This window comes from Haliaeetus leucocephalus, unplaced genomic scaffold (genome assembly GCF_000737465.1).
Source record: "Haliaeetus leucocephalus isolate CR32 unplaced genomic scaffold, Haliaeetus_leucocephalus-4.0 Scaffold417, whole genome shotgun sequence".
NCBI lineage: Eukaryota > Metazoa > Chordata > Aves > Accipitriformes > Accipitridae > Haliaeetus > Haliaeetus leucocephalus.
Genome location: NW_010972853.1, coordinates 9,288,503 through 9,303,156, shown reverse-complemented (window position 1 = coordinate 9,303,156; position 14,654 = coordinate 9,288,503). Strand labels below are relative to the sequence as shown.

The 14,654-nt window shown below is 35.3% G+C and overlaps 1 protein-coding gene across 1 annotated transcript in view; it reads right to left on the bottom strand.

Moving 5' to 3' along the window:
• The window catches only part of ARHGAP5 (Rho GTPase activating protein 5), a 49,859-nt gene that overhangs the window by 15,053 nt on the left and 20,152 nt on the right, over window positions 1–14,654 (bottom strand). The window contains exon 4 of the mRNA XM_010574268.1: window positions 7,747–7,894. Coding sequence (XP_010572570.1) covers window positions 7,747–7,894 — 148 coding nt within the window. The remainder of the gene's footprint in view (window positions 1–7,746; window positions 7,895–14,654) is intronic.

The following is a 14,654-nucleotide window of genomic DNA, read 5'->3' as shown; positions in this document are numbered from 1 at the left end:
TATTAACATGAAGCAGTAACTTCTCTACTCTTTCCCAGCACCATTTTTTAAAATTTGTATCATTTCCCTTCCTCAGAAATTTTCTAAGCTTATCAATTCAGTCCCTCTTTATCCAAGAGTTACTATTATTGTCATATGCAGTATCTTTTCCAACTTTTCTATTCTAAGATAGACTGACCCATATTGTAACCAGTATTCAAACTGCACGCATTACCATGGAATCATGTAATAGCATGATTTTTTCCCCATATCACTCACTCTCATAATTCTTTTAATTCTTTTTTGCTTGCTGGATAGCAAGTACTGAGACTTGAAGATTTCAGACAGCTGTCTATGATGATTTTAAAGCCTTTTCTTGAGTATCAACAGCTATACTAATATTTAGCCTGCTGAAAAGTTACATAGTACCTGCCAACTTGACATCTGCAGCCAGGTTCCACTATCACTGTTCTGTCTACGTTTCTGAATACATGCTACCTAGTCACAGCAAGTCTATCTCTCCCGTTTAATTCCTTCCCCTACAGCGACCAACCAAACTTTTCAGGAATCATTCTCCACTACAATATGTGAAACTATCATACCCCCACTTACCTTTGTAAATTTTGTGATCTGTATCATTCTGTAATTTTATTCCACATAGTGACCTGGTATACCTCTTCTCAACCCCTATGCTATCTAGACTACACAAGACTAAAGGAACTACCACCTTACTGATCCAGAATGATAATTTCTACGTACACCTAGAATGTATGTAATTACAGAGCAAAGAATCCATACTCTTTTCAAGTAAGAGTCTAGCACTAAGTTTACCTACATAAAATACATTTAAAATTCTACATTTAGTGTGCTCTTATCTGTGCATATCGACACTGGCATTTAAAGATCCATGACATGCAACTCACACACTGGAAATCAGAACCAAAAATAAGTGTCTTACTGTTTCTTGTAATAAAATAATTTATAGAATATTGAAATGTTCAGTAAAAAGTAAGCAGTCTAAGAAAATAAGCAGTACTTCTAGAAAGACTCGAAAAATAGGAAGCTCTCATCCAATGCTGAATTAACATTTCTATCATTTACATTAACCAATTATTAAACAAGCTCTCAATCACTTTATGAAGTGTCACTCAATCACATATTTCATGCCTGTTCATTTTGGAAAAAGAATAAAAGACTTCAATTAATATGACATGACAAACATGCCTAGGAAAAGGTAGGTGCATTCTTTACTTCATTAAAAATGGGTGACATCTGAAGATACTCTAATTTTCCAGGCATATTAGCTGTTTTGTCACTTTGGGCCTGGAGAAAGCTAGGGGAATAAGAGGAGCAGCAGAAGTACCATAAGTACTCTGCAGAAGATATTGACATCTTGGTCCTATCTGCATTGTTTGGGAATTCTTTACATATTTCCTGTGATGTTTCCTTTGAAGATACCTTAATTAGCAATACAGCTCAAGTGCACAACATGTGTTTATGAATATTTCAAAACATATTTGTTTACAGTCTTCAGTGATTCTCACACACTAATAAATTAATGCATGTGCTCCTCCTCCATCCGTCTGGTAGTCAGTCTTCCATTAGGAGAAACAACTGATGCCTGTTTTCCCCTCCTCTCAAGTTTGGACAGGGTTTCCTCTCTGTTGATTAATTCCAAAGTTGCAAAACACAAACTGGTGTACAGTCTCCTAACTACTGAAAAACCTATTCTATTTCAAAGTGATGACAGAAGGGATGCTCAGGAGGTCACCTATTCCAACCTCCTGCTCAAACAAGGGTCAACACCGAATCCAGATTGGGTTGCTTATCTAAATCTGATCTTGACTACCTCCAAGGACAGAGAGCCCACAATCTCTTTGGGCAACCTGAACCAGGGCTTAAATAATACTCAGAGCAAGAGTTTTTCCTTTCTTTCTAGTTGGAACCTCATATTTTAATAATCATTGTCTCTAATCCTCCTGCCATGTACTTCAGTACTTAAGCCTGGCTGCGCCTTCTCAGCAACCTCCTCATAGGTATGGGAAGCCATTTTTTGGATATCTCTTCAGCCTTCCCCTCTCCAAGCTGAACAAACCCACAGGTCAGGAGCTCCAGCCACTGACCCTCTTCTGCTAGACTCAATCAAGTTTGTCAACACACAGAAAGGACCCATGCTGGAGCAGTTCATGAAGAACTGCAGCCCATGGGAAGGACTCACGTTGGAGGAGTTCATGAAGAACTGTTTCCCGTGGGAGGGACCCCACGCTGGAGCAGGGAAAGAGTGAGGAGTCCTCCCCCTGAGAAGGAAGGAGCGGCAGAAACGTGTGATGAACTGACTGCAACCCCCATTCCCCGTCCCCCTGTGCCGCTTCGGGAGGGGAGGAGGTAGAAAAACCAGGAGTGGAGTTGAGCCCGGGAAGGGGGAAAGCATTTTAAGATTTAGTTTTACTTCTCATTATCCTGTTTTTATTTGATTAGTAGCAAATTAAATTGATTTTGGTTTTTCCCCAAGCCGAGTCTCTTTTGCCCGTGACCACAGTTGGTGAGAGATCCCTCCCTGCCCTTGTCTCAACCCAGGAGCCTTTCACTGGGCAGGGGAGGAGTGAGCGAGCAGCCATGTGCTGCTTTGTGGCCGGCATACAAAAAGTAATCCAACACACCAATTTAAAAAATACTGAAATATTAAAAACCCTCATATGCTAATACTATCAGTTAGCATGAGTAATTTTTGACCAAATTATTATAAGTTTGGGAAAGTTAAAAATAATCACCAACAGTAAGTGCTGAATAGCACACAAACAGTACTTTAAATTGGTGGCATGTAAAACAGCATAAAAATGTCACTAACAAAACACTCGAGCTACAAACTTGCCATAAACTTGTAAAATTTTTACACTTAAAAAAAAGATATTCAACAGATTTTTTTACATGGTATTGCAATATAAAAATCAAATTATACCAACATTTTGTTGAAGTTAAACATTAAATTAGCGTTCAGAAGTCTGCGTTCCTCTCTCTCAAACAAAACTATCAGAGTATCAGAATATCCTCCTTACTCTCTACATGGTAATTCTTAGAGAAACAGAGAATTCATGCTATTAATAGAGTTAACAAACAGTTAAGCTTCAAAAATTATCTCAATTCTGCTGCCTACATTTAGAAAAAATGAATTGTGTTAAAAAAAGTAATGGATAGAATTTTTTTTAAAAATTGGCAGCTTATTTTTTTCTAGCACGTCTTATCATAGCACCATTACTTCTATACAAAACCAGCCACTACAATTTTCTTAAAAATCAAAACTGAACTCTAGTTTCCCTGCTAAATACATTTCCATAAATCTAGTTTGCAGAAAACCAACACACTTAAAAAGTTCATTTCAAGTGATGTAACAAAATGACCTTGCATTCAGTCCATCAAGAGAAAGCAACAAAATACACCTGAACAACTGTATCATTGAAATCTTCTTTTGGAAGCCCATAACTGAAAATAATTACCAATGTCAAAAAGTCAATTTAAGTAGCTGCCCTCAAGAACAAGTTATATACTGATTTGCAAAGAATGCGACAGAGGAAAAAGCGTACAAACATCAGCAGCTTACACATTGTGCTGTGTCACTAATGATAGGAAAGTGTTTATACAGTCTGTAGAAGGTTTCAGATAAGATCACAGTATCTTCACCAGAAAATAAGTTTTCAGGAGAACATTATATGTTTATACCAAGACATTTAGTGGAAAAGTTGATAATTCACTATTATCAAGTTACTTACCTGAAAGATAAAAATTCTTTTGATCATCTTGTTCAATGAACCAACAAGAAAGAGCTCTGACAACCAACCAAAAGATTACTCATCCTGCTATAATTACAATGAATTCAAAAATGAAAGGCTTGAATAGAGAAAAGGTTTTCCTATAATCAGGGACAATGTGTAAACACACAAGCAAAGTTTGTTTACGATATTTGGCCAAGCTTTCCTCATTCCTTATCCAAAAGTGACAGTGTTATTAAATTTAATATAATCTTACATGGTATTGTACTTTTTTTTTTAACCAATAGGTTCAAATAAGACAAAATATGCGCTATTACTGCTTTGTACTAGTAGTATCAGCAGCAGTACACACTGCTCATCTCCAAAACAGAATTTGCGGAATTTTCTCTCAGTACACACTGCTGCTGAAATGAAGATTCTGATAAATACTTGCTGCTTATTAGGTTTAGATCTGCTCAAGTATTAACCACTTCGCTCCCTCAGTTTCTACTTTCAATACTATCAAAAAGATTCCAAAGGGGTTCAAGCCCTAGATTATCTTTCAAACACAGAAATTAGTTGACTCCATAAAGCTAATCTGGAAAATATCAAACTGAACAGGAACACACAAAAAATACCTAGACCTGTGGGCCCTGACTTAGGATCCCTTAACTCTACCAGATCTCCCTTTACCCTGACAAGATCCATATGGTTCCTCCAAAAGAAAAATCTGTTGATTTATAAGAAGCTAGAACTTTTCAGCTCCCAGATTTACTTTATTTTTTTTCCAAATTGTCCCTCTTCTACCGCACACCTTTTTTTTTTCTTTTTTTTTTTGTGAGGATATTCCAGAACAGTATGGTAAAACAAAAATCTGATGGTATTTTCTGCATGGGGTCAATTCTTTAAGGTTTACAGTGGAGCAAGAATCTTCAAAGACACTTTCTGATATTATCTTCTCATCTAAGCATCCAAAACAAAGCAGAGAAAACTGTTTTTCACACTGCATACTTTCTAGCCTCAGTCACAATTTAGATGAGTGGGTACAAAGCACCATCTTCTATCATTTCATGAGGCAGAGATAGGGAACGTTAAAAATTAAGATTAGCCCTTCAATTTGAGATTAATCATATCTTCGCAAAAAAACTGCAATTCAGCCACAATGCAAATTACACGTGGTAATACGCAAAAAAAGGGAAGGAGCTGAACTCCATGAAAGTACCTTAAAAGGAAAAGCTTAACAAGTATGTCCTCTTTAAGAGAAATATACTGATTAGCTTCATTCAAGAAGTGTTGGAAAAGACTGCACTTCTTGATTAAAAAGACAATGATAATAAACACTGGTATTCAGTTCAGTTAGTACTGATTGTAGGCTGACTTGCTAAGAGACAGCTGAAGTATTGGATGACTCCCCAGGGCCAAGCAGCTGATACAACAGCTTTATCAAATGGGAATGGTACCATTGTGGACTCTAGCCTGAAGCCAATAGATCATGACTTGCCTCCTGCAAACTGATCATCTCCAAAACTATATTTGTGGAATTTTCTCTCAGACAGTCCTGAAGTCAGTGATGTGAGTCTATCTTAGTATAGGTTGAAGGCAATGCAAAAGAACATCTTCCTCTCTCAAAGGCAACGAATACATTCTATCAGAACAGTGCTTGAACCTCAAATACCTACAGAATATTAATCCAATATAGAAATAATACACACCAAAAATAAAACTCTTAGAGCCAAGTATGGAAGCTGAAAAGAATAACCGAAGCTACTTACACAGAATCCAGAGTAGGAGAAAGAAAATTGTAATACAGATCAAAAGTAGAGGTTTTGTTCCACCTTCACAAAGTGCTTAACAGAAACAGCAGGAGAACTAACTGTCTTCACAACCACAAACAAAGCATGCAGATGGCACAATGTTTGTCCAGCTTACACATTTGGCCAGAATTAAAAGTCTCCAGCTTTCAGTAGCTGCACAGCAGCATCCCAGGATGAACTAACATATACTCAACCAGCTACAGGAAAAGCAGTACCTCTTGAGTCACCACTTTTGAGGAGCCCCTCACATTTTGAGCACATCAGCAGCTTAACTAAACACCTTATTCTTGAAAGACAGGTCATTGGAAAAGAATAAAAGTGCTAAATCTTCTGGGTGCTTGCATTATTTGATGATTACGAGGAAAAAAAGACAATGAATCACGTTCCCACACTATTATAGTTCTCTCTTACCCCACAAGCTGGTGAAAATCCTTTGGGAGAAATACTACCACAAAGTCAACGGATATCAAACAACGTTATTTTTAAGCAAATACAATTTTCTTTAGATTTGTATTTGTAATTTTGTTGTTTGAAAATATTCTTACAAAGTTAAACATGCTCAAATTTAAGATATTACTTCTAGATTCTACAAACTCTTCAAAAAGTCATTTGGTCTTCATTACTGGTGAATGTCTGTTTTATATAGCTGTACGTAGTAGCTGTATGCAGTCATTTTTAAAGAACACAAATTCAGACAGTGACTCACCCATAAAATTATGTTTGTTTGTTTTGGGATTGGGTTTTTTTGCTACATACAATAAACAACATATAACACAAACGCACAAAATATATATTAAACTGTCTATACCATTCTATTACTCCTTGCTCTTCTTCCTCCTTCCCCATTTTTTCCTGGGTGAGGTAGGGAAAGCAAAAGCAAGAAGGAAAAAAATACAGCTCTTCCTTTTAGGCAAGGCATCAATAGGAGGTAAAGGTTAAAGACAGATTTATACTAACATCTCTGACTCCCAAAAGATAAGTGCCTGAGGTTTCACCTAATTTTTTTGATTGCAATAATGCAGTATATAAGTCTTCAAAAACAGCTATTAGGCCTACCACCTGTAGTAGTTCTTTTGGAAACACTACTCTTACAGATGGCAGTAAAACTGAATTTTAGTTTAAGAAAGAAAACCCTTCAGTTTTACTCTTGCTAAAACTGTTACTGTCATCTTACAGCCAAAATTGTATTACAGCACTAAGAAAATGTTGAAAAAGGGTGCTGTTTTACTTTATGCTAAACAATATGGAACTGCAGACACCCAATCAAAAGATGGTCCTGCTCATGTTTCAGCTCCAGTCAGTTTCACACTCTCATTTGCTGCAAATATAGCAATATAGGATTTATGCAACTTCAGAGCAAGCAAGATCTACACACTAACCACAAACTGGTGCTCACCATCTTTAACAGCAAAAAATTACAAAACAAACAAAACCCAACCACTGGTCACTCTCAAACCTCAAAATAACTCCCCACTCCTAAATGTAGTCTTCTGCTGGACCAGCAAGATCATCCTACTCGCTTCATGGTCACACAGTAAATAGGCTGAAAGCATGGACAAACACACAACCAGAAAGCCAGTGAGAAAGGAGAGAGAGAAAACCATACTGTGAAATTTCACCTTAGTGCAAACACATATATGTTAATAATTTACGTTAAACTGGAAATCTGCAAGTTAAACATATTGCTTAATATTTTCCATGTAGAATTACACAGTATTTAGAAAAGAAATGTTTCCGTCTCTGTAACAAGTTAAAATGCAAAACTAGGTTTACCAGCAAAATAAAGCAAGCAAGCTAATTAAGCCATACCAGCTACCTGTCTTCCACAATTGGAAAAAGTGGATTTCAGAGCGTTTTAATATATGAAGCAAATACAGTGACAAGTGAGACATGTAAGACTGGAAAGCCATCGGGTTAAAAGTCATTTGGCATTAGAAAGTGGTATAAGTTTTTTAAATTACAGGAAACAAATGTTAAAACTTCAACTGTTTGTCAAAAAGAAATTAAGTATTTGTGTAAATAAAGACAAAAGACCATCACACATCAAGCATACAATTTAAAGAACACATTCTACTTTTAGAATGTGCTTTTCCCATAATTATTTATTTCTGGGATAAAATTCTAAAAGTACTTTAAAACAGAAAATAACAGGCTTTATCATTATGCAAAGTGGGAAAGTCTTTCCTCCAATAGTTCTCCTATCTTACCTGTATCTTCAATGAATTGCACACATTTTTCAACAAACAGAGGTATCGGTTTCTCAGGTGTAACCAGATCCTGTAGGGGCATCCCAAAGTAATTACTTTCCCAGTTTCTACGGATTGGAGGATTGAATGTCTTAGTTTTCTTTTTCGGCTACAACAAAACAGAGTTATTTAAGTAATATTTAAGTAATATTTTAACTAACTCATATTGCAACCATTCAGTAAAAACAAATGATCACACATCTATCAGACATTAAAATTCCTCTATGGCAAACTGAATAAAAACAAATGTACTTTTAAAATAGCATACATTAGATACAAAGCACTCAAATAACTTCTAATAGGTTTGGTCATTTTTGTATCGCATTAGGAACAGGATGACCCAATGCACCAGTAATTGAAATACTATAGGAACAAAAATAAACACACTACTTGTTTAGAGTGCTATGACAAGTCTTTACATACTAACTTTCAGCACCACTCACAAACGAATCTACATGAGTCACAATTGAACCACATATCTACAGAAATTTTTAGGATAAGATTGTGAAGTGTCATATCACCAAAATAAATTGAAAGTCTTCTGTATGCATCTCATTAAAGATACTAAATAATTTTCATATTGCAACTATGCTAGAAACATGATGATCCAGAACGTATAGCAATCAATTCAGAGTTAGAGTTGCATGTACAACTATTAAGCATGATTGCTTTGTTACAGGCACAGGATTTTAGCCAGAAGGAGGTTTGCACCCAATCAAATCTAATAAGATGACGAGTTTCACATGGAGTTTTCTTGCTTGTTTTGATTTTCCCTCCCCTTTCCACCCTGAGAGGGACTTTTATCAGTGCAACTGATAAATCACCTTTGGACGATTACAAAAATTATATTGTATCAGATACCATGTTTCATCTCTGAATGTTAATGAAAATACTCAGAGATAGCCATATAAAGTGGTCAATCAATTGCCTGTACATTGGCAACTGAATATGGAAACTGAATGAACATCACCATTAAAATCTAGCATTTTATCTTTAAGTTTATATAGAATAAGAAGTTAGTTAAAAGCAGTTACATTTTCATATAAAAGTTCTTCAGTCAACATCTAATAGTACAAAATAATAGAAAAACAAAAAGCGCAACAGCCAGATTTAAATTTCATAACAAGGTTTCTAGAATTTTATAATTTCTAATAATACTACACCTCAGTTAAGACAAAACATGTCTCATTATTTTACATCTAGAAAAGTCTTGAATTTCAATATCTTTGTATTAAAAAAAAAAGGGGGGGGGTTAACTTCTACTTTTGTTCCATCAAGTTTACTTAATCAGTCCTTACAGAGTACGTAGAACTTCACATCAGCAAGGTACATATACATGATTGACTTGCCCACTGAGAATTAATGAGCTGAAGTTGAACTCTATGGGGGAAAGTGAAAACTACAGCCTAAAGAACATTTCTCCAACTGTCACCCTACAGCACCTGTGGAACTTCTCCAACACTTGATAAAAAAATCTGGTAATCAAAGCCTTTCAATAACCTACTTAAGTAAGACTTTTTATGTGGAATATCTCTTTGTAAGACAGCTTGCACTTCTTGAAATCAGCATCAAAGTAGCCATGATTGACCATGATAACAGAAGGCTACAAAAAAATAGGCTTATCTTTCAAATTTGGGATTTTTATAGTAGGTTTGGCACTTATAATTTAGAAGGAAGGAACATTTACTAGAGAGTTCTTCGAAACATTAGAAAGAAATTGCTCTCCAGCAATTCATTTCTCCCCAAGTTTTACATTAACTGAAAACTTAATAAAAAGCTTAGGATAAAACTTTAGAATAAACTTTCATGACTAAAGCAGACACTATCTGAAAGCGTTCCTTTCACCTGTCAACTCTTTGCATAACTTTTATTCATCTTGGATACGATATCAATGGTTCCACAAGTATGTGCCTTTGGATTAGAAACAGCTTTTTCTTCCTTCCTTCTCACTGTCACAGTCCCCTGCTTTGAAACCCCCAGCACTCAACCTAGTTCATTGGCTGTTTTCTCTTTAGTGGCAAAATCATATTTATATAGGCAACATCCTGTTCAGATGAGCAGCAGCTGAAAGGGCCAAGCTGAAGCTAAAGAACATGTAAAACTCAGTGAAAAAATGTTTGTCAAATGTTGAATGAAAGATCGTTTTAGAGATACATACATTAACGCAATGAAAGAAGCAAAAACAAATTGAAATTATTTTTTTTCCAAGGTGTTCTGTGCACATCCCCACCATCTTAGAATAAACAGAGCAACACTCAGACTGTGTATTTCAGACCCAGCAGATAGAAAAAGACTGTGTGTGTCTCTTTAAGACATAATATTAGCATAAGATAATTAAATATAAACAATTTTTTTTTGTTTGAGTGAAAAGCAATCTCGTTAATGGAATAATAAACTGGGGTTTTACAGAATTTTTATGACAATTATAATACTAATGAATATTACTATCTGTGTAGAATACCTGGACGTAGAATGAAATATCTAACATGGCTGCAAAACTGGAATAAAGGGTGCTTTTTTCTAATAACTGTCCTGTGTTTACAAGAATGGTTGTAAGGGACTGAGAGATCAAGTATGACGTTATACACTCAAAAAAGCAGAAAGGTTTCTTAGATGAAGTTTAATCTCCAATTTGGAAAGTCAGAATTTGTCTAAAGAATTTGTAGAAGAATAAAGAATAAAGTAAAAAAGAAAATTAAAAAATCCCTGAATTCCTTTTCAAACTGATCTAAAAGTAGAGTAGAAGAGATGATCATCACAGGGCTATTCTGTAAACATGAAATTAGGATTTCACGAGGCAGACAAAATTACAATAATAATTTTATCAGCTAATTCCCATTATGTATCATGTCGCTCTCCTGTCCAATATTTATTAAAATATCTCTCTTGTGATTTCCCTTTCTTTTGGGGCATGTGAGTGGGTTAACTCTCCAATGACAGCGCAAATCAAATCTTCCTGCAAATAACACTATCTACATGATCTTCACACAAAAAATACTTCTGCAAATTAACAATAAAACATTAAGGTATTAAAAAACCACCATGTTATTTCCTGATTTGAGACTTCCATACTTTCCTTAAGTTGCATGTCTAGACTTCTTAAGCGAAGAACTTGTTCTGAACAAAAAGGCATGTTACTGTGCAAAAGACCTGATCTTTGTCAAAAGATCAACTGACTTCAGGAAAAAAATACAGGTCTTATTTCTAACAAAAATAAGCTTTAGTGAAAGCTTTTTTTTAATCCCTATTCCCCACTCTGAGAAAACAGCAGCTTTTCTGATCCATCAGTCATAGCATGTAACTTTTAAATCTGCTAGTCAAGATAATGACTATGATAAATTTTTCTGTGTAAAATTAACTTTTTTAAAAGTTCTCTAATGAAACAATATTTAAACAAAAAGACTGCTAAACATTAAATTATTCATTTAGTTAAACAGGACCTGAAAAGGGTGAATAATTTCTAAATTCAGATTTTGGTGGACCAATTATGATTTTGCCACGGTATTTTTAGTTCAATAGTTCTGCCCAATACACCTGCTCCCCACAATACAGCAGTCACCTAATGATGGATACAGCGAGCACTAATTCAGGCACAAAGACAATTTTGTATGCTTCTTCTACATCATAATAAAAAAAAGGACTAATAATTACCAAGTTAGAGAAGACAACAACCAGGACAAAAGTTTTGTTAGTTAATCCTAGCAAAAAGCTCATTGTTTCACATACCACTGTTTTATGTTAGTAACTAAAACACAAGCCCAACACCATAAAGCTGAAATCCTTAGTTTTCATATAAATCTGGGGGGTTTTATAACTGATTGCTGCACTGACGTTGAGCTTTCCAGCCTGAGTTTCACCACTTGCTTCTTGCCAAACACAACGTCTCTTTATACCCTAACAGAGGTTAATGCTAAACCTCCAGCTGATCTGTATATACTTTGGCAGGAAAGCATTTTAACTCTGATAATCCCAAATTTGCCTTGCGTTGCTGATACCAAAAGCATTTACCTGGAATATTGCTTTAATTACAGTAGCTTAATCACTGAAATGAGTGTTGCAAAAGATTAGCTGAAGTCCGCTTAATAAAAGACAAGGTAATCATGAAAACATGTTTTCTAGCACAGCACAGTATCCAATTCTTGATTTCAAAACTAGAAATATTATTATAAAAAAGCATAAAGCCATGAAACTGTAGATTTAAAGTATATGCAAGATTAACCCTCTTGACTATAGGTACCAAGGACGCACAGCTAAGCAGCACTCATCTTCTAGAGAGAAAGTAGGCTGAGACTTCAGCCAGCTGTGAGTCTTGAGAGTACAAGGCACTTAAATACAATCTTTTAAAATTAACTTAGAAAACTAAAAAACTGCCCAAACCTACCTATCAAACCCCTTTATGAATGGGCTGATTACTCTAGCAAGTCCTCTCTTTTCAAGAGGGATTCCCCTTCTTTTTTTGTCTCTCACCTCCATCCCACCAGAACTACCACGATAGTTTATTTATCAAAGGGGAAATTCAGCCCCTTCTCTACCTCCCACACACTTCACTACCACTTTTAATACAAAGGAAATTTTCTGCCTGCTTCATTTGCAGTCAGCCCTAGGGTCACAGAGGGCAAAGTCAATATTTTCAGGACTATTAAAATACTTCATAAAACCACGCACCTTGAACAGCATTCATTTTATAGGCTTAATAAAGTATTTGTAATCTCCAATTCATGGCTAGCTCTTCAGAAGCTATATGACGTATGAATAATGCAGATGATGGTCCCTAACATGCTCTCTCTTTCTTCCCCTCATGCCTTCTACCATTTTTAGAGTTCCAGCTTGTTACACTAAGTTTTAAACTACAGAGGCTCAAGAAGGCATATGGCTCCAAATATGCATTTTAAGAGTGTTAAATTTGAACAGATGAAACCTGAAAATACAGATTTTGATATTTCCTATACTCCTCAGGAGAAAAAAAAAATTCACTACACATTCCATTCTGAAGTACAGTACTTTGCTAAATCAACCATTGAATTTACACAAGAACAGCTGAATAAAAATGTAAGTTGATCTCCCATTTCTCACATGTTTACCATAGTCTTATTAAAACTGAGATCAACACACACGGCCTATACAGTTCCTGACACTACTTCAGTAATAGTTTCAACATAAAATTCCATATAGTTTTGAAATTATAATGAGAGCAAACAAGTTTAAGCATAGAAAAATAGATGTCAAACCTGTACTACTTACATCGTGTTCTAAAACAAGTCAGAGTAAGATATGCAAGAATTCATCTAGGTGCTAGTGGATTTTTCTTGCTGAAATACTGAGACAAGTTATCAGATTAAGTTAAAGTAAAAGGCATCTTACAATCATCTTGGTATAAAGGAAAACAGAACTTAATTCACAACCTTCTTTGGAAGCAACAAATCTTTGCAAACAAGGTTACAAGGCATAGCGTTTTAAAGCACTGTTTTTCAGATTTAATTTAACACAGATGGAAACTCCAGTCACAAAAAAAAAAATAATCAGATTTAATAACTTTTAACAATGGCACATCAAAGAATTATCACTGGTCAGTTAATTTACTATATTGTTTACAAGATCTCTGTAGTTAGGATTTGTTTTCAGAAGTACTTCAAATAATATATTCCATATAAAAAAAAAAAGAAAGATACTCATACTAATCTTATTCCTACTTTTACAAATGTATCAACAAAATAATTCTTCCGTAACAAGGCAAAAAGCCTGCAGAATTTACTTCAACATGAGGCTCTGGCTCTGCCTTTCCCTTTGCAGAAATTTATTCAGGATATTTGCTGTTGATATGCTGGGAAGGATAAGAACTAAAACAACAATACTTTATAAGAGGGGGAGGAAAATACAGCCTAAATTAGACACTCAACATATCTCAAAGCGTTCACAAAGATCAGAGCTCTAAATTAGATGGGTAAATTTTTAATACTTATCAATTCCATAGCAAAGATAAATAATAAGATTAGGAATTGTAACTGTATGGAATAGCTACAGGTTTCCAGATCAGGCAGACTTCCTGCTGTACTGGGAATTACTAAATTAAGACAAGGGTAAAAAAGAACTTGCATTTATTTAATGTAGTAATAATAATAATAGATAAATCAATAATAATTGATAAATAATTTTAAAAATATTTCTATCAAGCTTGTTTACACATAAGAAAAGCATGGTGAGAACAATGAAAAGCCAAGAAGCACTGTGGTTTGGGCCTTATATCGGTGCATAAACTGAATGACAGTTGCAGCTTTAGGATTATTGCACACACATGAAGAGGTTCCTCCTGTCCGAGATCTAAGAAGGCTTCCTCCAGCAATATATTTATCCTCTAGGAATGGTCACTGCCCTTTCACGTCCTGAAATTTTCTGCATTTTCTCTCTGTTGCTTCCTATCTCCAAACTCATCAAGTTAAACTAAAGACAAAATTAATTTATCATACGGCCTGCAAGGCTGCTGCTTCTAAAGAGACTGGTGTGTACGAACACACAATAATGTTCAATACTAGACCTTACTATTACAGTGTTAAAGATTCTGAGATAAGCATCTACTTGTAGCTCCCACTTGCAATTTTTGAAAAAGACATCAAGATGAATGAACACACATCTCAGCTGAAGCAAAGTTGCATATAACACTGTACTTTGTGCTTGTTCCTCCAGTTTGTGAACACTAGTAAGGAAACAGAGCATCAAACATAGAAAGCATGTTGATACAGGGGAGAATTCACTCTGGAAATTGCCTTTAACCTAAGAGATACTTTGCATAATAACAGCAGAAAGGACTAGGTGTTTTTTCATGAGAAACTTTTACAGATAAAGTTCCATGGCAGGGGGAGGGGGAGGAAGCA